The sequence below is a fragment of the Sturnus vulgaris genome, chromosome 1 (assembly GCF_052056855.1).
Source record: "Sturnus vulgaris isolate bStuVul1 chromosome 1, bStuVul1.hap1, whole genome shotgun sequence".
NCBI classification, from domain to species: Eukaryota; Metazoa; Chordata; class Aves; order Passeriformes; family Sturnidae; genus Sturnus; species Sturnus vulgaris.
In genome coordinates this window covers 87,125,984-87,152,661 of record NC_142243.1, presented here as the reverse complement: position 1 = coordinate 87,152,661, position 26,678 = coordinate 87,125,984, and the positions used below count along the sequence as shown (strand labels likewise).

General features: G+C 39.9%; 1 protein-coding gene across 6 annotated transcripts; it reads right to left on the bottom strand.

Annotated features, from left to right (window-relative positions):
* Window positions 1-370: 370 nt before the first annotated feature.
* UPP1 (uridine phosphorylase 1) lies at window positions 371-25,875 on the bottom strand. 6 transcript variants are annotated; one of them, XM_088171249.1, is made up of 11 exons: window positions 25,577-25,875; window positions 24,781-24,960; window positions 24,434-24,542; window positions 24,145-24,307; window positions 9,411-9,476; window positions 6,496-6,613; window positions 5,841-5,999; window positions 4,714-4,828; window positions 4,044-4,253; window positions 2,457-2,603; window positions 371-1,036 (listed from the first exon to the last, which is right to left on the bottom strand). In XM_088171249.1, the coding sequence occupies exons 3-11, from the start codon at window positions 24,489-24,491 to the stop codon at window positions 897-899; spliced, it is 1,176 nt and encodes a 391-aa protein (XP_088027375.1). In that variant the 5' UTR covers window positions 24,492-24,542; window positions 24,781-24,960; window positions 25,577-25,875; the 3' UTR covers window positions 371-896. The 6 variants fall into 6 exon arrangements, with proteins under 6 accessions (XP_088027375.1, XP_014727786.1, XP_014727787.1 ...); XM_014872300.2 differs by lacking the exons at window positions 24,145-24,307; window positions 24,434-24,542; window positions 24,781-24,960; window positions 25,577-25,875 and adding an exon at window positions 11,991-12,083; XM_014872301.2 differs by lacking the exons at window positions 24,145-24,307; window positions 24,434-24,542; window positions 24,781-24,960; window positions 25,577-25,875 and adding an exon at window positions 9,854-9,969.
* Window positions 25,876-26,678: the final 803 nt, after the last annotated feature.

Genomic DNA, 26,678 nt, shown 5'->3' with positions numbered 1-26,678 from the left:
ATACTCCAGTTCTTCAGAAGAACTGAGAACCATTGCAACAGTGAGCATTACATCCCAAGAATGGAGATGAATACCAATTAAAAAAAAAAGAAACAAAGTAAAAGCATGGGGGAAAAAAGAGCCACCATAATACAAGCATGTGAACATGTATATCTCTGGAATGCCTTTAGTTCCTCTTCATAAGAAGGAGCCTTGATTCATCAAAAGATTGTTAGTACATCAATGCAAAATTACTTAGTGCATAAATACTTCCTGGGTATTGATCCAATTCTTTAGATAAAATATTGCTGGATTGGTATCTAGGCATTACAGATATTCAACAGCTCAGTGTCAAGTCCTTAAGGCTTAGAAAATTCAGTCACACACTAGACACTTTCATGAAATTTTAATATATGAAAATAGTATTGTTTATTTGTCAAAGTCTGCAAAAAAAACCTGCATTCACAAAGTTTTCTTTACAAGTGAAGCAACAAAGACAATTATAACTTACATATTTTTTTATGACAACAACAAAATTATTCAAATTTTAAGTTAATTTGCTGGTATGCACATACTTGGCAATGAAGTGTGATTTTCTCTCTAGTTTTTCTTTTACAGAAGGGATAAATAAAGCTTTTTCATGTATTGTCATAGGCTTGTCCTTTACAACAGATCCACTTCTCAGTTCACAGAAAAGTGAGTTTCATATCCAGCAATGCATAACTAAACAAAATTTAGCTGAAGTCCATTCAGCACATTCAGTTCCCAAAGAACAGTGACATAAATGATTAATTTCCAGTGACACACGGAATGCTGTAAGTTATTCTGAGGCAAATGACCTGTAATGCACAGAAGTCATAACCATGGCTGGATCTGTACAAAGGCCTTCTCCTTCTCTAAAACACGAGACGGGTATTTCATACTTTCCCAAGACTTTTCTTAATGAAATAGCCCACTAACTTCTGCGGCCTCTGCTGGTACTCCACAAGGACATCATGTGAGCTGGTGATTTGATCCCCTTCGAGCCGATTCAGAAGAGTGACACACACTACAGCAGCTAGAAATTAAAAGACAGCATTAGTTAGGAATGACACTCTTGCATTTTCCAGTCCAAAAGCATTAACATTTTGAACAAAGCACTAAAAGAACAGAAATACAAGAGAAAACAAACCCCAAAAAAGAGTGTGCAGTACCATGAAATGCTAGGGGACTAGCATGATACAAGGTAGAAATAGTTTAAGTGAGCTATTTGCTGCACTGATAAAGCCAGAGCTCTCAGGCAGCCGCAGACACTTACTGTTATATCATGATTCTTACGTTTTCCTTGATAGGAAGTGTATTTCACAAGGACTCAGGACATGATTGGTAGGAAGTGACCTGACACTGTTCTAGCAGAGCCAGTTACAGTCCTCCTCTGAGTGCCTGTGCTGTAGGTGCCATCCCTCAGGAAGCAGCAGATAACCTGCTTCCACAGTCATGGACAGGGAACATGACAAGCACATGAGGACCCCAAGGATCATCTCAGGTTCATGTGCTGCCTTTCAGTAATCAGAGCCCCAAAGGCAAAACCCCTCCTTTCACTCATGCTCAGGTCTATCACTCAACCCTAAAACTCTGCTCTGTCTGAGGTTTCTGCCAGGGGCAATTTGCAGAGCACAAACAGTAAATACACATTACAGACCTACAAAGCAGAGGCCTCTTGAATTGCTCAGGGATAGTACTGGCTTTTAATCCCTTTCAAGCCTGTAAGAACTGAGTGTTTTTGATACAACCATTGGCCTTTTGGCTTATATTTCATCATTTTGACCTCCTCAAGCTTAAAGGAGTTTGAGAAACATCAGTGTTTTAAATCAGCATATTCCTTGCTAAGGAAAGTGAGAGAAGACAGTTAATATGGTAAGAAGAAAGACACTATTGCATTATTTGTAATTATTTACTTAGCATGCATTAAAAAAATTTAACTCATTTTATGATTTGGAGTGGTTTATTCATGATGCTACTAAAAATCCTCAACTGTTTAAGAATTATAGTCTTAAGTTTACAGAAAATAATGATATGTTCCATTTGATATGAAAGTATAGAAACTGAGTATAGTTACATATATATAGATTTTAGAATCACTTGATTGCTTAAACTAAGCAGTTGCTTTCTGTAAACTTCAAAAGCTAACTGGAGAAAATAAATGAATGCCATAGGGTAATTAGGTACGTTGATGATTTTACATGGTTGCCATGGGCTGGAATAGCAAATGACAGAAGTAAGCTGTGTAAAAACTGCGTGAGGAATTATGATAAGTTGTGACACAACTGACATAAGTTTAAAAAGTCATAGCAACAAAATTATAAGCAGAAATATCTTTTTTTATATATGTATATGTGCAGAAGCTATGTTAACATTCCTTTGCAGTTTTTAGCCACAAACCCCCTCCGATACAGAAAATTTCCTATAACCTGGATAAAGTGACTAAGTTAGTTTACCTTTGACTCCACTGAGATTACACATTGCAGCAAATACAGAAGACTCCATCTCGATGTTTCTGACACCAGACTCATAAGCATTCTTCAAGTATTGCAGTTTTTCTTCTTCATCATATAAGCAGATTGCACCATCCAACCTGCCCTGTCCTAGAAAGTAATTTTGCAGAATATTTCAGAGTGGTGACGTCACAGAGCAAATTCAGTTTTGAAAACACCCAGTTATTACAGTTTCCTCCATACAGTGTCCAACTTTTACTACTACTCTTTTTTTTGTGCACAAGACAAATAGGACAAGTTAGTCTTAGCTATTGCTAGAGAGCACACATATTATTTGTATTCTTTATAATGTGAATCATAGTAATTTAATTAGTCTTCTTCAGCTTCAATTCTCAAATTCATAAAGAGAAAAATGTACATAGTACATTCCCATACATACAATAAGTATCAAAATTTCACAAGAAACTTTAAGGAATTGAACATTTTTAATATGTTTAATCACTGTATAAGAAAAACAACAGACTTAAAAACGCTATCCTGTTTCTACCTTAAAAGGATGAACATTTTATTACTTACAGACTTTCCAAGGTAAGAGATTTAAAGTCTCTTAAGCTAACTAGCTAATATTATTGTAAATTTTGAGAAAGATTTTACTCAAATTATTCAAGAATATCACCTACAGACAAGACAGCAGCAAGTACAGCAGAGTTGAATTACACTATATTTTACTCAGTATCTTCTTGGGTTTGGGAGATGTACTCCTAAATTAACGTCCTTGAACCTGTTCTCAGCTTTTGCTAAATGAGTTGAAAACATCCCTGACACTCTTTCAGTGTTGCTGGCACCTGTGGTTGGTGCCTGAGATGCACAAACTGACAGTGTGTGCTTCTGCCCAAGCTGGAGCACCACGATGAAGATCATTTGTCACCTGCTCAGCAACAGACAGAGAAAGTGGGATTGGGTGCCACTTACAGTCTGTTCTCACAAGGTTTGAAAGGTGTTTCTGAATATGTAGATTTGAGAGATCAGAAAAGCACCTGGATGCCTGTATGTTTATCCAAAATAGGCCTTGCAGGTTTGCATCTTCTACATAGCAGCACTGACATAACTCAGCAAAATATTATCTTTGGCTATCTGATCACTGCTTTACTCAAACCGAAACAAGTTCCAACCCTTTTTCAGAAAATACTTACTTTAGGTACTTAACCAGTGCAAAGAAAACCAACCCTTAACAAGTCACAAATAACTCCCACTCCTCTAAGCCCCTAGGATGCTTCAATATATCACATAAATTTTGTAACAAATATACCTGACAGGTATATGAGAAGTTTATAGTAGGCTATATGTATATCAAAAGATCTATTAAAGCTGAGGAGAAATCTCCACAAAATTAAAAGTTTGATACAGCAAACTGCTAGGTACAAAGTTGATTTTACGTAGGTGAAAAATAGGTTAATTGAGATTTGTGAGACAGCCAGAGTACAGAATGTGTTCTGTTAGTGAACTGGAAGCTTAATGTTAATATATTGTTCAATATTTACCTATTGCTGTTTACCAATAGTCTTCTGTTAGTCTATTCACCAGCCTTACCTTCATAGAAATCCAAAGTGCACATGGTGTTTCCAATGACTGTATTGAACTGACCAATTTCTTTACTGCACTGCATCAGCTCCTTGGCCAGCTGTTCATCCAGGTTAGTGCTGCGAATTACTGTCTTTCCCAGAACTACCTGCTCCAACTGAGGTTTGAAGGTGGCATCTACAGACTGCCTAGTTATAACCACTGAGCCTGGCTCCAGACCTGCAGCAAAAGGAAATAGATAAATCTTCACAATGCAGCTAACAAGTGGTTTCCAGACACATAAAACATACATCTTGACTCAACCTTGCTTCTTTTAAAGGTGGTAATTTTGCCTCTGAATCCACTAAAAGAATTTTTTGTCCGTGTCTTGCTGCTTCAGTTTATTATTACAAATAATTTCTGAAAGAATGAAATTTTTCCTTTTTCACTTCTTTCTTCTATTTTCCCTACAGAACAGGAAAGTCCTTTCTTCTCACATTGTCAGATCTTTAAGTGCATTTTCCATATGCAAAAATAGATGTTGCCTTTACTTTCAAAATTACAGAAGAAAAATGATGCATCTCCTGTTGAAAACTGTTCTGATCATTAATATCTTCCACGCAGAGAGATGCTTTACTCTCCCACAAGGACCCTTTGGTTTACAGAGAGAAAGAAAGAAAGAAATCAAGAGGGGAAATACCTATTCCACCAGAGGTGCCAATACGAATGATGGTTATGTCGGAACATTTGGCATGATACAACAGTTTGATCAGCTCGTGCAACATGATTGAAATAGAAGGAATGCCCATACCGTGCTGAAAAGGAAACATAAATTAATATTCCACATTCACACAGACAATCCAAAATATATATGGAAGAAGCAGCTGGACATTATCTCCTGCCTGATACTGTTTTCCTAAATGCCACCTAGTTCACTCCCACAAAAAGGCCCAACCTTTGGGCCTTCAGAAAGATACTGAAAGGGCCTACAAATAGACTCCCACTAGCTTTGGCAGACTTGTGGATGAAATACAGTATTTCTAAAAATTATGAACTGCAGAATATTTACATTCTCAAAAGTATAAAGATTGTCCTTTCCCAATAGCTGACTAATGCACTTCATCATGGAGCATTTCCTAAACACAAGAAATACCTCACTCTGATTTTTCACCAACCTGAAGTACTAGTGAATAGTTAAGCTAATTTTTTTTCAAAACACAGACACCATGGTTTAGTCTTGAAGCTCAGCAAATATGTCCACATTAGCTTGCACAATATTGTGATAATTACAGCTCACAAGAAAGGGCACAAAATAATACTAAAGTTTTGCAATTGTAATTGAAGCATAGAATTCTATCTACAAATTAAAGCTAAAAATTTCTTTAAAATGCATACATGAGTTGGCAGCAGTAGTCCCATGGAATGCTACTCTTAAGCACATTTGACAGTGCCATTGCAAATACATAGCTCTGAGTGTGACACAGACATTTTTTCCAATACCCCACATGCACCAAGTGACCTTTTTCCCCCATTTTTCAGGGTACAGAACAGGGATGAGGCAACAGTAACTGCTCAAAAAATCTATAAGGCCATTCCTGCAACACATCAGTGGTACACTGAAGAAAAGGATGCAAGGAGCAAAGGTTTTGGGGATTTTCGCTCCTACAAAAAAGGATTAAAAAGGAATCCTTAATTAGCTGACTGCACTATTTTGAGCAGCCTGGTTCAGACTGCGAAGCATTTAAAAGAAACATGCATTGAAATTTTCTGCTTTGAACAGCATCAAAACTGAACCATGTCCCGTGTCAGACGAGGGGAAGTACTTACGCTGACGGACAGAACGGGCCCCACTTTGTACATGGCGTAGCGGTCGGTGCCCGCGCAGATGTTGGGGTAGTCACACCCGGGGCTCCCCAGCCCCAGCTCCTTTGCTATGTAGGCAATAAAAGCTTTCATCCGGGAAGGACTTCCTCCAACACACACAAACTGGGGTGGACAGAGTTCAGCAAAACAAAAACAATTGTGTGATGCCAGAGAACATGCAAAGAACAACATGAGTATGCAAACGCCTTCAGTTAGCACGGATTTATCCCCAGATATGGTGCTTCTCATCATCATTCTAAAATGCCATGAAGAAGAATTATGGGAAAAAACCTCAGCCGTCTATACAGCACTCAAATGCCTTCACCCTGTTTTAACTAATGAAAGACAAATATTGACATGAAGACCCAACAAACAGAAGCTGTATCCGAATAGAGCCTACGGCATTTCCCTTTTTACTGGATGAACAGAGACAGTCAAAAACAATTATCTCTAGCTGTCTTGGATACCAAAAGTGACAAGAACCCACAAAATTCTTCCCCTTTTGCTTGTACTCCTCAATCACTGGTAGGCTGACACATTTAGTCTTATTCTGAAGACAGCTACATTTTCACCTTCTGCAGAAAAGCTCAGGCTTGCTGATCGAAGCAAAGCATCTTACCTTTACATCCCCAAACAATGCTGGAAAATCATGGGTACCAGTCCCAAGGGCAAAATGGTACAGGATATCTTCTTTCATTTTCTCCAGGTGAGGGTTGCAGAGATGAATAAAATTCTCTCTGCCAAGACAGCAGCGTTGTGAGACATATAGAATATATACAAACCCCTACATTGAACAGATTATAATACTTCAAAGTCAAGCAGTCAAAAGTTGGGAACTGCCACATGTACAAATGCCTGCATTACCTTATTTTGGTTCCTTGTGCATTGTGTTAAAGAAACCCTAAATTTCATAACTGCTTTACATCTTAACAAATATCACATATGACACTTCACATTCCATTCATGACAGAGAATGAAACTGCTGAAGAAAAGCCCAGATGTTCGGATGCATTTGCAACAGTGCAACCTTTATCTTAAACAGTATTAAAGCTGGGAACCAGAGGGAGTCTTTATGGTGAGCAGAGCAATGGGAACAGGACCAGGGAAATTTCAGTAGCCCACCATACTACAGAGGAAATCCATAGCAAAGCTAAAAAGCAAACCTGACATCTGCTGTGACTGAAATTCTGCCAGCCACCTGAGAAGGATAGGATGATTTGGGCTTTATGGACAAGTATAAATTAGATTTCTGGCAATTTGTCTTACTCTGTCATATAGACAGGAGGGAAAAAAAAAACCCACAGCATGAAACTGACAGGATCTGACAAAGGAAAGAGAAAAGTGGAAATTTGAAGCAAGGAGAAAAACAAAGAAGTGAAAAAAAAAAAAAAAATTCAAGAAAAAGGGAAAAGAGAAGAAGAGGTAAAAAGAATTCACTTCTTCCTAAGTGCTACTTGTAAAGAAACGATACATCTTAAAAGAAAAATAAAAACTAATCTGTCTGAAGAGACAGAAAATGACAGGACAGGGAGGGAAACCTGAACTACTTGGCCTGTGGGATCACCTTCATGGAAAATTCGATAGTGGACTACCTAAACAAGCTGAATGGTTTATAAAACGCCTGCCTTCTGTGCTTGATGTTTTAAGTTCAATTGAAACAGGTAGGAAAGACTCAATAAGTACAAGCTTAAGCAGAACACAGGCCAGTACTTCAAAGTAATTTCTGAGAGATGGAAAGAGCAGTAAATGGCTTCCAGACACAAGAAGATGACTTAATAGTTTAATGAAGGTTCAGTGGAGGCACAGCATGGCTCAGCAAATTCAAATTGCTTTGTCAGAAGAGACAAAAGAGTACACTTGGATTTCATTCAAAAAATCATTAGGACAACTCAGGAACAACTCTGAAGCCTAAAGAGAGGTGTTTAGCACTATTTTAGATGGTCTAGGTCACTAGGTAATCTTGTCTGCCTTCTGATGCCCCTCCAGAAAGGCAGTGCTTTCCCACAGCTCCTACGCCTTATCTGCCTGTGCAGGATGAAGGAAGACTACCGTGGCCAAGATGCCCATGCTGAGGTCACTGAACTGCTCCTCAGAAAGCAAATAGTAACAACCAAGATATTCTGAGTGTAGCAATTTCTTCTGTTCTTGATGGTCTCTCTCCAAGGTCATTAATTATCCAGTACCAGCTGCACAAACAAGGAAAGAGATGTCATCCCAACCCACCCTATCTGTCCCTGCCCACCAAAGACAACCACCTTCAGCAACTGAAGGAGCTGCCCACCCAGGCAGCCAGTCCATTCACCCCTTCTGTAGGAATTCCTTTCCATCTCCCATGGGCCCCATTTGCCTCTCTTCATACAAATCCTGCCTGAGGTGGAACCAAAGGGTTTGGCTGCCTTTGTTCTTCCTTCTAAGAGATCTGTTTGACTCTGGGAGAACTAAAGAGCAGGTTTATGGCCCATCTTGAAGACACAGACAACCTAGGAGTTCACCAGCTCATATTAGCAGAATTTCCAGGCTGCCTCCCCTGAATTATTCCTCTTTAGTTTTGTGGGACTCTACATTTATTTACTAGGTCACTCACTAATGCAGATCCAATAGCTGTGCTGATGTCTATTGGAATAGTTGCCACATACAAATAGGGTATCATTTGAAATCATTTCACAATCTATCCTCGGTGTGCAAAAAAATTGTTTTCCTTCCTCATGAGAACACTGGCAATAAAAGCTTCTCTCCAGGAAATAGACTGGGAAAAGGCGAGGCCTCTATTAAACGTGCAAGGAAATGCATGTGACATGTGCCAACTCCACTCTCCTCATGCCTGGCCAAAACACAGGCTCCTTCCTCATCAGTAGCCATATTCCACCCTTTTCATCTCACAGCCCACCAAGAGCACCCTCTGACCCAACACAGTGAGGGGCTGTTATCAACTCGCTCAGCTCAACTGTACATCTGATTGTAGACTTGGACCCTGGGGTAAAATGAGCAATAAAAACTAGCATATTGTTATGTGTACATAGGACCAATGCCATGGATTTACAGAAGAGGCAAAGTTTGCTTGATAAAAATCCATGACATGCAAAGCTCAGGAGAAGAAAATTTACTTCCCTAAAGTAATGCGCCTACAACTTCTAAGGGTGTAAGTAAAATATGAATCCAAATACTTAACAGGCATGTAGCAGGTTTTAGCAAAATAATCTTAAAGTTAGGATTAGAGAAACACAGTGAAATATTTGTTTGAACTCTTGAAGCAGCAACCGAAGCCATCATTTCAGCAGCTCATTGGATTAAAATAAATAAAAACATCACCCTGCTTTGAAAAATTCACTGGTAAGAGAAGTTCAAATGGCTAGCCAGCAAAGTCCTCTGTATAGGTGTGGTAAAGCAATAAAGCATGCAATTGTCAAAAGAGCTGCTACTGGATACTTAGCATTATTATCATACAGTTTATCTTAAACTAAATGAGGGTGTAATGACTTTGGGGAGGAAGAACAAGTGTAAACTTGGACAAAATAATTCATTTCTCAATCTTACTTTGAAGCCTGTCCATCATCAGTTTTCTTCTCGTTTGAAGAACCAGGAGCCATGTATGTTTTATATCTAGAATTATATTTAAAAAAAAAAAATATATAAGTTCATCAGAATAGTCCCATCTGTAAAGCTGGAAGCATTAACAGAGAGAAACTGTATTGATGTTAACTGTTCTGTATTGATGATAACTACCATGAATATTAAATTCCCCAAATAATCTAGTTACACTACAGCTTTTATAATTGGAGCAAAAGGAGGAAAATTAGCATCTACAGTTTTACAGCTGAGCATCACCACTTTCAAAGCCCTCAAGCCTAAATTAACCCCTTGCTATTGCAACCCCCACCTCACCACTACCTCTGTTCTGTGGTAGGAACAGCTGCAGGTCCACCAGCCACAGAGAGGCAAGTCTCATTGCTAACTACTTCACCCTTTTCCTTCCATACCTCTCACACCAACAGTGACTGCCGAAACAGCTTCAGTCCCCTTCCACCTTTGGCTCCAGAAGGTCTCCAATGTTCAGCTCTAGCTGTCAGATGCCGGAAACCGAGTCCAGGAAGCATCTTACTCATAATATCCTCCTCATTAAACTCCTCCTACTGACCTCAAGAGCACTTCTTCCTCCAGCATGAAGCAAGGAAGATGAAACCGAAACAGGACTTCAAAAAGCCACAGCTCTCCAGTTTACTATCTATCCTGAATACCTTTTTTTCTGATCCATTGCCTTAACCTGTAGGCAAAACCTTCTCCTTTCTGCAATCTTCTTTACATTTAAATAGGCAAATGTATCACTATGGCTTTCATGCTGGTCTGAGCACAGAATTATAATTATAGAATGATTAATTTGTTATTATTTTCAGAAGTGACTAAGGCTATGTGCTGAAGCTGGTACTTTCTGGGAATGCCCTTATGGGAAGTATTGAATCATAAAGTTTTGCTCTACCCTCCATTAACAAGGGCCTGACAACACAGAGATTATAACAGAGACAGGACTGTAATCCTTAAAAACCCCAGGATTACACCACAAGGAAACAGAAAGAAATCAGTCTTGCAACAGAACTACATGGTATGTGAATTTCTAATGAGGCACACAACCTAACAAAATAAACAAAAGACCTGTCTGTTAAAAGCCACTGAATAATGGAAATCTATTAAAATGTATAAGGGCAATTAGTTTTCTTCATTTAAAATATCAACCTTTATTAAGTAGACTCAAACTTCACGTGTACTAGGTATATTGAATGTATACAACCATCTATGGTCAAGGAGGTGAAGTATAAAAGTTGAATTTATAATCAACTACACTTCCTTATAGTGGTACGAAGTATAATCAGCTACTACTGGGCAGCACCACTATACCACATATATTACAGGAAAAATACATCATTTCTTCCTACAGTGCCGGAAGTCCTGATAAAGAGGAGTTAGAAGCTAGAAAGAAGAAACAGCAAAGTGACATTTATGTAGCAAGAAGAAAAATGGCTGTAAATAAACCAAGGATATTAATTCAGCTCTTGTTCACAGAATTAAGCATCCATGTGATTTTTAAGTGTTCTTGGTTTCGATCCCCTAAGTAATCACAGATGATACACTTCAAAAAGCTGAGAACAAAGTTCTGACAGTCCAAAGGTCCGGCATACACCCCCCCAAGAGCACCCAGCTGGAGGTGTCTTGGCAGGAATTGAAGGAAGGAGCGAGCATAAAGCAGCTTTCCCATGGCAGACCCTGACAGCAATCAGATAGTAGCTGACAAGCAACCAGTTAATGTAAAACCACAAAACTCTCACGCTGTCTAACCAAATGGAAATTTTTACAAACATGTCAAAAGTTTCTGCAGTCATCCTCAGCCAAAGTTAAAACTGATGTTCAACAATAATGTGCTCCCAGCAGGACTCAGAGAAAGAAAGGGCACAGCCTGATTTAAGGTGCGTGCATATCCTAGAATGGTTTGGGTTGGAAAGAACCCTAAAGAACACCTTCTTTAAAGAACACCAACCCTTCTGCCATGGGCAGGAGCACCTTTCACTAGACCAGATTGCTCAGAGCTCCATCTAGCCTGTCTTTTAACACTGCCAGGAATGGGGCATCCACAACTTCTCTGGGCAACCTGTTCCAGTGTCTCACCACCCTCATTGAGAAGAATTTCTTCCTAATATCTCGTTTAAGCATCTAAATCCTCAGACTGGTGCTTTAAATCCACTCAGAATCCACTATAATGGCCACCTCTCATTTTCCCCCGCCATCCGTCATTTTTGAAGGAAGCCCACAGTCAATGGTTTCTGCAGGGAAAAGCTCTTGCTCGGTGTTCATCCATCATCAGGAAAGGCTGAAGTCGCTGCAAAATCGATTTTGCCCTGCTGGTCCCCTCGCTGCTGGCGGAGCGGTCCCCCGGCTCCGCAGACAGAGCAAGCGGCCCCATCCGCCCGGACAGCCCCCAAAGGAGCGCTCGACCGGACCGAAGCCCGCGCACGCCGCCCCCCTTCCCTACCCCCCCTCCGGCCACCGGGGGTGGGCGACACGGCGGGCACGCCACCATTTCCCCGGCAGCGGGCCGCGGGCTGCCGGGGCGAGCCGAGTTCTCACCGGGAGCAGTGGGATCCGCCACTGGGAAGGAAACGAGGAGAGCCGCTCGGCGTTCCCGGGCGGGCTGCGGAGCGCCCTGCCGAGCCGCCTCCCGCCAGCGGCGGCACCGCCCCGCCCCGGGCCCGGTTAACTCCCTGCGCGCCGGGGAGGCTGCGGGAAGCGCCGTGCTCCGGGACGGGCGCAGGGCGCGCCTGTGCCAAGGATGCCGGTGCCGGTGGGGATGCAGCCGGCGTGCGGGGAGGGAGCGCGGGGTCCGGGACACGGCGGGAGGGATGCTGCCAAGGGCACGGGCGTGCGGGGCACCTCATCAGGGAGATAGATACAGATACATATACAGATACACCTTTACAGATATACACATATACAGATACAGATAGATACAGATATATAGATAAACAGATATGCAGACACAGATAGATACAGGTATATAGACAGATACAGATACAGATACAGATACAGATACAGATACAGATACAGATACAGATACAGATACAGATACAGATACAGATACAGACGCAGGTGACGGCCGAGGATGGCGTACTCGGGTCCGTGCCTGTGTCTGCCCTACACCGTTTTCCCGCTCTCATGGGCATGTGGGCACGGCAAGCACGGTGCGAGAAAAGAGCGGAGACTGTTTCGGCTGCTGGAAGCATAAATTTAACATTTTTCATACAGTAACTGAAAACACCAAACCCACAATCCTGCAATACAATTTTTAAAGTACATTTTCATACCGGAACCACACTGTAGTTTGTCATAATAGGGAATATTTGGGAGACAGAGCAACTAAAATCTTCTTGGTAGAGAATTTTCTGTGACTCGGGGCAGTAAACACAGCAGGCACAAGGAATTACTGAGATATATTTATTACACAATTATGTATTGGGCACTTAGAGTAAAATTTATTCATATCCTGTCTCACACCGAAGGACCTTATATGTGAATATAAGGGAGATACACAGATGCACTTCTAGGCATAAATGACATGCAAGAGGATTTGCTTAACAAACTCAGAAAAATGTCACCTGTTCAGCTTGTTTAGATTTCCAATGGGTGAAACAGAAGGATGCGTTCCTAACCCATCTTCCATTTTCCTGTTCTTTAAGTATTTGTCAAGACTTCCAAGCTATAGTAGTGGACCAACACCTTAGAAGAGTGCTTAATTCTGTGGAAGAATGTTATCCTTTAAACAGGAATATTACCTACCCCTCCATCTCAGGGTCCAGCTGCTTTAGCTTTCAGGTCATTTTCTATTCAGCTATATATTAAGACAATAAGGTTACTATAGTTACCTTGTCTGAAATGTTCAATAAATTATGTATTTCTATGAGTCTAATAATTGGTAGTAACCTTTGTTCTCAGGTATCACTAGAAAACTTTAAATCTCCTTTTAGCTTCCTGGGTTTGTAGTGTAGGTTTTTTGGGTTTTCTCTCCATTTTGTATTTTAGTGGGAAGGATACGAATGTTGTTTAGAAGGGTGAAAAATACACAGCTACATACTGGGGCAATAACAACAATATGCAGCTGGCGTCTTTTTTCAGATTTTTATATTGCATGGATGAAAATTTGAGCTATGGAAAATAAGGCTGTCTGTCATAATCAAACATATTCTCCCTTTTGCTCACAATAAACCATTTTAACAGTCAATTGATGAAATAATTCAATGCAGCTGTTTTACCCACTTCATTTTGATTCTTCAGTTATTCTGGGTGTTTTGTATCATGACAACTATTAATAGAAGGACAAAATGTGCTAAGACTGAACTTCTATATTTCTATTTCTAGCTTTTTCTCTTCACTATAGCACAATATGTAACTACATTCTAAAAAATTATCCACAGAGAAGAGCAAGAGCAGAATATGAAAATATTTATTTACAAAAATAAATTGGGCTTCATCCTACATCATTTGCAACTCAGCTTGCATATTCAGCACAGATAATAGTATTTAAGAAATAGGTAAGCCAAAATCTATGGAATTGTAGATGCTTCAGAAGCTCATGGGTCAATTGAATTTTTGTTTGTATTGCTACACAAAAAAAGTTAACGCATACGTGCCCTTGATCTCTGAAAGCATGTTTACATTTTAGTCCAGTCCAAATAGACAGAGGTGGCTAGAATTATACATTAGATGTATATTAGACTTCATTACAGTGAAATGGCTGCATATAAAAGGAAAATTGCTCTCTGGTCAGTAAACTGCCAAGTTATTGTTAAATCTTCATCTGGAATTCTCTTTTAGAAACATTCACATGCTCAGTATACTTGGATGCAATTCATAAAATGTCACTGCTCTTTTGTTTGGCTTGCAAAGCAATCAGCATTCAAAAAAAAAAAAAAAAAAAGAAAGAAAAGAAAAGAAAAAAACAAAACAAAACAAAAACAACAAAAAAACCAAACCAAAAAACCCCCAAACCAACAAACCATCTCACTACTTAAAGGCATTCAGAGCAGAAATAGAGCACAAGACAATGAAACAAATGCTTCAGCATTTAAAACAATAAGGCAAGATTTTGTAATAAGCATTCAGCTTTTGACTTTGGCACTTCTCTGAAAAACAGAAATGGAAAACCAGAAGCTTCCACTGCTTTTACATGGAACTGCTGATGACTTTGAAACCTGCCAGCTGCATGACTGCATTGACTCAGAATCAAATAGAACAACGTGATTACTGCGCTAAGATGAATTCAAGCAGCACGCTTCTATCCTTGGGTTCACCTGGAGCTTTTTGATGTGCCTTAGAGAACAGGCAAGTTATGTGTCTGCTGCAGCTCTCTGTTATTCTGAATGCACAAAGAGATTCCAGGATCACCCCCCTGCTCTTGTGAAGAGAAATCTTAAGCTGTTAATATTCTAACTCTCAGTATTCAAACTGTGATCCATTCAGACTCAGTTGACCAACAGTGCAAATCAAACCTCTCCTTGGCTTGACTAAGGAAAGCTGAATACACATTAATGGCAATCATTTAAGTTGGAAAAGACCACCAAGATCATTAAGTCCTACCTTCAGCTGAACACCACCTTGTCATCTAAGCCATAGCACTGTCATGTATGGCTGTTTCTTGAACATTTCCAAGGATGGTGAATCCACCATTTCCCTGGGCAACCCAGTCCAATGCTTAACCTCCCTTTCAGTGAAGAAATTCTTCCTGATGTCCAAACTGAATCTCCCCTGGCTGTTTCCTCTCATTTTTTTACTGGTTGGCTGGGAGAGACCAACCCCCACTACAGCCTCCTTTCATGGTGTTGTAGACAGTGATAAGGTCACCTCTGAGCCTCCTTTTCTCCAGGCTAAACAACCTCAGCTCCCTCAGCTGCTCCTCATAGGACTTACTCTCTAGAACTTTCACCAGCTCTGTTGCCCTTTACTGGAGTCCCTCCTACAAGTTGTGTTCTACCTTATTTTCTCTCCCCTGTCCTGCTGGGAAGGGGAGTGATAGAGAGGCTTGGCAGGCACCGGCCAAGGTCAACTCACCACTGAGTCAGGTTTGATGCTATGAGCTTCGACTCTGGCATCCCCTGCTATGCTAGCCTAGAAAATTGGATTTACGCCAAAGCTCTGCCTTCACAGCAAAATTAATGGTTTCAGTGTATGTGGACATGACCTATAGAACAAATTGTAAATGAAAACAGATACAAGGTAAGTAATCTCACACATCTAAAGTTACAGCTTGACGTAAGCTTTTTTTATAGTTGGGAAAATTTGCTGAGTAGCCAATAACTGTTCATTTAAGCATTTGCGTATGTTTTAGCCTTTTATTTTTTAAAATACAACTTAGTTGAATTGTAAAAAATAATGGATAGCAAAGACAAACTCAGATGCTAGGTCTAATAACATCAACAGCAAAATTTCTACAGTTTGCTGAAAATTTTGAGGGTTCAGATTAGCAATTGTTTACCTATTTCCAATCGATTTTTACATTGAGGTTCTGAAGAGGCGCAGTATTAAACCAAATACTCTAAACATTCTGTTCAAAGAAATCTATATTTAGTAATAAATTTTAGAATCTTCAGGACTTGTATTCAAAGATGTAAAATGTACTGAATGTAATATGAAGAGGAAATTCTAAAAATTAAGAGTTTACCTTTCATGGTACTAGCAAAAAACATGGTAATGAAATTGCATCCACTTTCTAGAGGACTTTATAATCAATATTTAATTATTAATAAGATTACAGGGATATATCCTAATCCAAGGAGATAAAATAGCAAGTGTTGAACTATCAGTGTATCTTAACTTTTTCAAAATATTAAAGTACAACTTCAATACATTGATATTTCAAAGTACAAACTTCTACTGGTGTGAATAAACAGTGATCTAGCATATAATATTTTTGTTGCAGTCAGGACTTCAGGATAGATAATTTTTTTATCTAACAGCTGAAAGTGCAGACATCATAGATAGCTGAGTACATATAACAGGAAATGCCACCAGGCCTTTAATTATATACTTGAATACTACAACCGATCAACTAGTTCTTGTGCAGCAGGCATAGCAATAGAACTGTCCTAGAAAGCTGTTCAAAGTAAATGAGCTTTTGGGATGAAAAAGCAGTCTTTTCAGTGAAGGTTTGACTTTTTTACTTCAATTCTTTCTATCTACATTTCATCCCATACCACACAGTTCCTCTTCACCTTTCTTTGTGGCATAATTCCATTACTATAGCTGGACTTAACGGAAGAAACTTGCTGATTTGGACACATCAATAGCATGGCTGTCTCTAGTCAAGTCAGCAGCAATATGGTAACCCTGTTTGAGAACAGCAAAGCAGCAGGAGTCTTCTGCAGGAGTAAACCTCAGTTTTGCTTTATTTGGTTTATTATACTAAGAAAAGGTCTAGGACTAAGGACTGACAACTGTTCTTTAAAATTTGCTTTAATCAAACCCAATGAAGTTCATCCATCTCGCAAACTTCTCAATCAGGGAATGGGTTAAATTACAAAAATACTCTAGCCAACGTGTAAATAGTGGGTTATATAAGCAATACAAGGCTCTAGTTTCCCCAACAGTCTTTCAAGTTACTTATTATATCCCTGAAATGGTGGCTTTAACTCATTGCTTGCAGGTGGCGATTCAGATCGTTCTGAATCTGCAATAGAAAAAAATGATTAAAGTTTACAGAATAACTTAAACCATAATAACAAAAAGGTCAGCTAAAATGTTTGGTTTCTTCCTCACGTCAAAATACACATACATTCCACTACTTTTAATTTTGAATTAACAAGATAAATAAGATACGTAAAAAATTTGCAGTATGATGCAAATCTGTATTCCAAAACAAAGGGATTATAGATTTATGGAATAAATCTATGGAATGGGTTGTATCTCCTTCCTGATGTGTCTAGGACTTATTCTGTGCAAGTGACAACAGAGTAAGCTCCATCTCAAAAGGGAGTTGCAAGGTGTTCATGCTGCCAATTGCTTTGGATGAACTGAAAAAAAATAACAAGTGGGGGAAAAGTAAATGCACTCCCTTCAGCAATCACCTAAAAGAATGAAAAGAACAACGTCAAAACTGAAGGAAAATACACATCTGGATGAAACCACATTCTTAAGAGCATTAAAAGCAATCTCCTTTTATACTGAGATACAGAACCAATCTCAATCAGAATAGCTATGTTTGCAAACAAAGGCAATAGAAGCAAAGCAGGTATCATGTTATTAAAAATTTGAAAAAGTAAAGCAACTCAAAAGTTAGATGTATCTATATGGCAATCTGTGCAGCACACTGACTTTTCAGCAGCCTTTACAATGTACCCATATTTTAATTCTCTATTGCCTAAGTGGCATAACCAAACCAATTTCATGCTTACTCTGAAAAATCTTCAAGTTTTCTTTATATCTCAGATGTTTCATTAGAGGCACACACCTTAAAGAAATCAACTATCACCAAATTAATTTAATCAAGATTTAGAAATCCCCTTTAATTTTACTCAATGCAATGGGAAAGCAAAATGTCAGCATATAAGAAAGTTAAATACAATCTGAAGACAAGAATATGCAAAGTTTTCTTTCATGCTGAGGAAGAGCACTTTTAGACTCCATGTTTGAATTGCTGGGTCACTGAGCCTCTCAAAGCAGCATCCTCTGCATGATCAGAGCTTGGATACTTAACTTGAAGAGTGGTTTCTAAGGTTATGCATTCTCCTTCAGATCCAGACTGACATCTGGTTTCATCCCTCAGTTTTATGGCTTTTTTCTTCTGAACAAAACCATACAACTTCCAGTTCTCTGTTTTCTCCTGACACTCACCTGTTCATTTTTATAAAAAGAAATACTGTAGATACATTAATGGAAGACACAAAGATAAATTCAGCCAGAGCTGAAGTGTCAGAGAAATTAAAATACCTGGCCTCTAAGACTTTCATACATTACTATATCAAGGTCAAGGGAATAATGACAATGCACAATGTATACAAAAGGATTCCTTGACACAAATTAAAAAAAGAATTCTGGTGCATGCAGTGGGAAGTCCAATAGCATTTCCAAACATTGCTATAGAAAACTGATATAGCCAGCATGGTTACCAAAACAAAAAAAGGTCTTTGACAGAAGTAAGGGAAATTTTCCCATCCTTTATATTTAAGTGTTTCCAAGTGAAGCCTTTCATAGCTATTACCATTTTGCATGATAAAGTAATGAAAGCATAGGGGAACATTGGATAACTTTTATCTTAAACTGCTGAAATTCCACCGCCTTCAAGATATACTTATTTTGAAAAATTTCTACAAACAGTGATCTATTTCTAAAAGATGAGTATCAATGACAATTGTGACAGAAGTTTTCAGAAAAAAATATTAGGGGCAAAAGAATATTCGTAACGAAGAGGCAACAAATATTTTACAGTCTACTTAAATTTAGGCAGGATGGCTGTGCCTCTGCAGCATTTTATGAAAACACATCACAGAGAAGCACCTGGATCCGAACACAGAAGCCCCTGGATTGGAACAGAGCATACTGCAATTGTAGAGATGAAAAAAGTCCATGAAAGCACCTGCCTTCAGTGACTACAAACAGGAGCACTCCTTTCTGTAGCTGGTCACAGGGTATTGTAAACTAAGCACAGCAATTGAGCGCGTCTCACCACATTCAGAGGCACACAAATATTGAGGCTGCCCTCTGCTGTCACCTTGAGAGTACAGCTCATTTTAAAAGAAACAGCTTTCAGTAGCGTTACCTTCAGAGTGCTCACTATTTTCTGATGTTTCTTCAATCTTTTTTTCCCATCCAGTACACTGCTGAGACCAGTCAGTCGCATAACCATTGCTTATTAATTTGCTAAAATTTACGGCTTCACTTTTTCTCTGAGGAGGCCTGCAAATACAAGTATATTAAAGGAAAACAAAAGCAAAAGTAAACAAAAATGGGGGCTAGGTGGAAAAATCGTATTTTGAACAGAAAAGGCATTATAATATAATTTATTTTGCATTTTAACATTTATCTAAAAATATAATAATTTATAGCCTTATAATTTATTTATAAATAACAAAACATATATTCTATAAGTAATCATCTAAGAAGAAAAACCAAAAATAAACAAAAAACCAAAAGAACAGAATTATGCTTGATTTAGTACTGTGTAAATTTACATGAAAAGAGCCATCTGTTTCATTGGAATTTTACATGTATAATGCTTACATAGTTCTGGTCTTAAAGACAAAAAGTGCAAAAGGGAAATCCCACAAAGAATGTGTAAGTGAAAAAGGCTGATAGTACTGATTCTGCTCACTACTCATTTTGATGCACAAAAGTGAAATTATGTCCAAAATTTTCTCTTAAATTCGTTTGACAGTTTAATCATTTATTTGGCAGCATTAACATAGTTCTAAAAAATACTAGGATTACTGATGACTGAGCAATAAATTTTTAAGACAAAGTATGCAGAAACAATTCAGCTGTGCACACAGCTGGTGATGTGATGCAATCACATCATACACGACATACAAATGTGCTTAAAACACCTTTTCCAGGTGTTCATTAGAATATTTTTGATCTGTCTGACCTTAAAAAGTCTACAGTTTATGTCTTTCCTTAAAGTGTGGGTCCTACTTGTTCCTCTGTAACCTACACTGACAGGACTAACAATGTAGACTATAATTTTCATCTGTTCACTGGCATTAAGAAAAAAAAACAATTTAAAATACCATAAAATCTGCTACATGAAGATATGCAACTCTATGCTTAGTTTTCCTAACACAAAGTTATATTGAATAATTTTCTTATATGGGCTGAAGTACTGTTATTTTAGTTGCTTTAGACACTTTTAAAACTATTTTAGTATCACGTATGATAGCAAATTTAATAGCAATAAAGATACACAAGATCCACACACATATCCACAAATTCCTGCAATTTCACAAGGAGCAATTTTACTTGTAAGCATGAATAGTTGCAGGCTTTGGTGTTTAATGATTTTCACAAATGTACTACTTACATGGGTGGGAAGGAAAGCTTATTTTCTCCACTAAATTCCTTGTTTGTAGAAACAGTTGGCATTCTGCTTGGATATTTAGGGCTTATAGGTGGGAGCTTTACCTGTGATAGAGAAATCTTAGCCCAAAAAAAAGGAGTTATGAAAAAAATACCCAAGAATATGATAGGATAACATAGCCTTCAAAAGTGAGGGTGATATTAAAAGCCTAAATGTGTTCAAATTTCCATGTCTTATCTACATTATTTCCATAAGTAATAATGGATTATTGAAGAATAGCAAAAGATAAAGCAGCCCCCTTAGTTAGTTATTCTGCATGAGATTATTTGTTTGCTCTCTCCACAATATGCTCTACACAAGCCTTTCCCTCACAGTGCACTTCTATCCAAAGTTAAGCTTCAAATTCAAACTTATGCATTGCAACCTCTCATCTTGGTCCATTTCTCTGTATGCAGAATACAAAAACAGACCAGTCTTACTAAAGTCAGGAGGCTGTGAGCAAGAGCATTATTTTAAATGTTGTCTTTCTTGGCATTAACTGAGAGGCTAGCATAAGCTGCAGGGATCCAAACACTCCCTATTGTTCAAGTAAACTAATTAATGACAAAAGTAGCAAGGGAACAGATCAGAATTTGCCTTTAGAGGGCACCTGCAATCCATTCAGGTGCTATTTGTTACTTTGCTGAGCGAATTCAGCATTAAAAGCAGACTCTTGTGCTACTACACACCAGTGCTTACAGTTGAGGGGGCTTTTTCCCTTTGACAATCCTCTATTTAGTAGCAGCCATCAATTTTCCCAGATAAAACAAACTACACAGGGCATGTTCTTGGTTTAAAGTTGTTTTCTCTCTTTGTGAAGAGATGGCAACAATATACTCTAAAAATTACTATGCTTATTATAAATACACATTTATTAATCTTAGATTCAAGAAACACTACATAGAATATGTATTGTGCCTGGCTAGTATATAAATAACAATGGATATCTGCAGCCAGCATGGTAAGATAAAAGCTTTCAGATAAAATCCTGGCTGGTGTGATCAAGGACAAAATTCTAGATTACATTTCAAAACTCCCTCTGAGGCAAAATCCTCAGATGAGCAATCATTTTGCTACAGCAATACATACAGTACATACCGAAGTACATTTGCATATATACACAGACATTTCAGGCAAGTGCCTGAAAGAGAAGACTTTGGAGATGAAGGAGAAATCTTACTGTGCCACAGGGATATTGCCAAATGCTGAGGCAAACCCTGATGACACCTCCAGCTGACCTCTCACCCATACAGGCCTCCCTCCTTCTTAAGGTCACAGCGTTTTCAACCCAACCCAGCTGGGCCATAAGATGCACACACAAAAGAACCACTGAATCAAAGAATGGTTTGGTTTGAAGGGTCCTTAAAGATCATCTAGTTCCACCTCCCCTGCCACAGGGACACCTTTCACTAGACCAGGTTGCTCAGAGCTCCATCCAGCCTGTCTTTGAACACTTCCAGGGATGGGGCATCCACAACTTCACTGGGGAATTGTGTCAGTGCCTCACCACTATCCTCCCTGTGCTGGAGGATGCACTAATACTCATTTCTGATTTTCAGAATTCCCAGAAGACTTATTGTTGTGATTAAGGCATTAGGGAGGAATTACAGGATCCATCCTGAGGCATGGAGAACCAGGTAATGGTCCCCCAGATCTCCACTCCTCCTCTACACAGTAATAAACACAAGGAACAGTGGAGATTTTAACACTTCAGAACAAAGCAGCATAAAGGCTTAAACTTTCAGAGCAAGGGCCCTCTTGGGAACCATGTTTTCCAAACCAAGCAGAAGAGGTACCCTTAGAGGTTAAATGGTTTTGCACTTGTTCCTAAGGGTGCCCTTTGGGATTTAACTCCACAATTGCATCAGGCATGCCTCTTCTGAATAACTGCTTAGTCACACTGGACTGAAAAACATTTTCAATAAATTCAGTCTCATACTACCAGAAATATTTGAGGTAGTTTGCTGCTGCAGTGTCATCATACAGTCAAATAAATAAATTTAATATTCCTTAGAAATTTGCCTGTGATGTTTTGGAACACATTATTCTTACCCTTCAACATACAAGATGTATGGTGAAAAACTAAAATTGAGACTCTTTGGTAGGGCTAGTTCCATTGTCTCACTTGGAAGACTCTTTGGGAGGGTACTCTAAGAGCATGGGATAGAAACATCCCAAAACAGGATATTCAAGAAGTAGCTGTGAAACTTAAAGATATGTGATGTGCTTTTCAGTGTACAACAAAGATATTGTGAAGCACAGCCAAATGAGAGATGGTGGAAGTAGAGCTAAACCTAGCAACACAGAATCTGTCTTCACAGGAACCTAATTCTACAGAAAAATACTTGGTAGATTTAGAACCTTAGAAAAAACTTAACTTCAGCTTCCAGGAGAATAGTGAAAATTATGTATGAGGGCCTCAGCATATTTGCAATCTGAGCTGAATATATAACATATTCACCTTGCATTTAGTCATAAATAAAGCACAACTGAATGAAACTGGGAATGTATGAAACTTTCAGACACATGACTGAATGAAACTGGGTCTCAACCAAACTCCACCAAAACTGAAATGAACCTCAGTTTCACTTTACAAGTCAGCACATGGGCTTGAATTACTGTTATCAAAGTTAAGTTTGACTCTTAGAGCACTGAGCATAATCAGTTCTTAAGTAAGGGAGTGAGGAACAGCCCTTCCTCTCTGTCCTAGCTCAATTCCTTTGAGGCACTGCAGCAAGTTTTTATTTTCTGTGCCTTAAGTCTACAATAAAAAAAAAGAAGCTTCGCCTGCAAGCATCAGGCAAATTACAGTTTAAACATACGTTGTTTGTTTGCCTGTTGCCACAGACTCAGTAAACATTCCCCAGCCTATTCAGTAATGAGGTGTTCGCATTTACACAAGACATCATTCTGAATTTGCACTAATTCATCCCAGCAAAGGCTGAGGACTTTTTCTCCTAAAATGTCCAACATCTGCCCTTCTGTTGAAGAAGGAAGGTACTAGTGTTCAAGTACCTTAAATGCCTTTCCAAGTATACTCCAAAGGCCCATGGTAAATGTGGCAACTGAGATTACAGAGGATATTTTAAAAACGTAAGGCTTCAGCATCTAAATTGGGCAGGGGCAAGGAGGACGAAAGAGGGAGGATAGCAAAGAGGTCTTCAATACAAAACACTAATGTCAGTACAGAAAGATTTTTTGGGACATAGCTTGTGCTGTATTGACTTTGACTTGGATACATCTTTCATTCAGAGACAGCTAGCACAGTATCTTTGGGAACTCCCTTGCATTTCAAATTCAATTAAACTCCTTTTTCAGAAACTTCTGTTCTTATCTTCTTCCTCACCCAAGATCACGAAACAAGATGTCTTTTTACCAAGAATGAATTGCAGGGGAAATAAAGCATAAGAAGATAGAAACTAACTACCACTTTTTTTTTTATACTGAGGTGTATGTACCATATAATGTGATGGGAAACTGCATTTCTGCTTCTTACGCTACAGCTGCAGCACTTAAGAAAGCACGGCTTTCTTCTTGTTCTCTAACTGCAACACAAAAATTTATTTTGGAGTACAGAAACTCATGGATTACAGCTTCCTTCCTATAAGAAGCAACAGGCCCAGACAGAGATGTGTTCACAAGTTCTACAAACAAAGCATCATCATGGGTGCCTCTCCATCCTACCTTCTTTTTCTCTGCATTTTCTTTGTCCTCAGCTTCCCGCTGCCAAACGTTTTTTGTATCAAAATCAAAAGGCCCTCTTCTTTTCTGATAACTGTTACCATGATGGTGATCAGCCATAAATTCTCTGTGAACCATATAATCTGGTAGAGAGAAAGCATAGCTCCTGCAGGCAAAGATTTAATGCTTGTTTTTACAAGGTATACAAATTCTGCGCTTTAGTACAGAAGCATTCAGAAATGTTACTATGTGAACAGAGAGGCCAAGGTGTGTTGGGCCTCAGCAATCTTACCGTGGCTTCTCAATCCCTGCAGGATTGGCACAGTGTGAGTACCAGTCAGGTGCAGCATATGCTGCTGGAGGGGTCTTCATTTCCACAGAAGTGTAGTGCTTCAGTAGGTCTGGAGAGAAAAAGACAAAAGCCAGTACTTTTCTGACTTTTTATGTAGTTGCAAAAGCACTACTTTTGTTTTCAGATTGCTGTTTTTTGTCAGGAAGAAATTAATTTCCTCATTTTTTCCACAAGTTTATTTCAGAAGTCCAGAGGATCCTTCTGTAGCATCTACAAGCACTTTACACCACACTCAAGCAAAGCCAAAGAAAACAAAGGGAAACCAAAGAAGCAAGACAGATGCTCACCAGGTCGGCCTCCTTGCTTTGCCAGCCTCAAGTAGGCTGAATCAGTCTCTTTGATCCACTTCCTCGGGCACCCAGACAGTGGCATTTCATGGGGAGCTCTTGAAAGGTCATTGAGACCCAGAATCTGGGAGGAAAGTGGGCTCTTCTCTGGTTGTTTCAGTGCCATGGGGTATTGTTGTCCTGCAATAATGGAAAAGAAAATATTTATGGCAAAAGTTAAATGCCAGCATCCCTTTTTCAGGCAACTTAACAAACTAAGCCCACCTGGAACATGAATGAGGTGCAACATTTCATCATGAAGACAAAAGACCAGGCTTGCTCATTCTGGGGGATATAGCACAAGCAATTTCTAGAGCATCAGATGCAAAACACTTTTGTTTCAGTTCTGTGACAGCATTCAAGTTTTCCTGTAAAGTGTTCTCATACAGAGAATCATGCCTCTTAATTCAGAAAACTATTTCCTAGGACACATCAAAGGCAGTGACAGGCACACGAGACAGCAAAAAAAACACTTCAGCCTTTGGTTTCCTTTCCCTCACATGCACTAACTAAAAGCAAAGACAGTAGCTGTCTGTTGGCAGGTCTTTATTTGGAAAACAACCAAACCCTATCCTCAAATAAAAAATTTAAAAAAAAAACAACACCAAACACCCTGCCTCTCCATACATTACTTTCTCAACTTCTAGTGAGCACAACAAAATATAAACAAATCCTTCAAGACAGGAAAATAGACGGCAGATAAATAAGAAAAAGCCAGTACAAGGTACTGCGCCATAGAAGATGCAGAGGCACGCACCGGAGCGACTCCAGCTGTAGGTGATGCCGTTCCGCCGGTGTAAGGGCACCACTGCAGGCAGCAGCTCGCTGAGGAGCTTCTGGCACACACACACATGCGCTGGCTGTGCCCAAACTCCACCCCAAGAAACACCCAAGTCTTCCCCGGGCTCAGGGGCGCAGAGCCGGCTCCCGCTGCCGCCTCCCGGGCGGGTCCGTCCCCCGGCGCTCTCCCGCTGACGATGCTCGGGGACCGCCGCGGCTGCAGCTCAGAGACCCAAGGGCGATTCCCCGAGCGGTGACCCGAAACCCCCGGGAAACGGGCGGGACGGGGCCCGAAGGGGAGAGGCGGGAGGAGCCGGATGCCGTCGGAGGCGGAGCGGGACATCGCGGCCCACGGTCCCTGCCTCCCTCTCTCCCTCTTTCCTCTGCGGGGCTTGCAGCACCGCGCGGTGCTCGACACCGCCAGCAGCAGCAGGGGCGCAGGGCGGAGTGGAGGCGGCTCCCGGTGGGCTCCTGGCTCGGAAAGCGGCGGGAGCCGTGCCGGGATGCCTTCCTCCCGAAGAGGGCAGGACGCCCTCCCCACTGTCCGACCGCCCGCCCGGACCTTGCCGGAAACTCCATCCCAGCTGAAACCAGGACAAAGTCCATCCTTTAATCCATGGTATTTACCATTCTATTATATTTAATCTTTGTCTTCCATACACTGGAAATCTGCTGGTACCCTTTTGGGTCCTTGAAATACCCTCCTCTGAAATTTTCTTTATATTCCTGGACGTGGCAAGCCACTTTATCCACCAAACGGCTTCTTCATCTTTCCATGTCTGAGTCCTGGAGAACATGGAAGGATGATGGGATATAGTGGAACGGTGAGACTGAGAGAACATGCAGGCATGGAGGGACATGAAGAAAATAGTGGAGTAGTGGAACTGGAGAAGATAGTGAGACATAGGAGGAGGAGGGCCAGAGGGGTGGTGGAATGGGGGAATGATGAGTCATGAAGATGTTGGGATGTGGAGAGTATGGACAGATATTGGGACATGGAGACTGTGGGATGTGTAGGGACGCAGAGGAAATGGAGTGGCAGAGAACATATAGCGATAGTGAGATGGAGGGACAGTGAG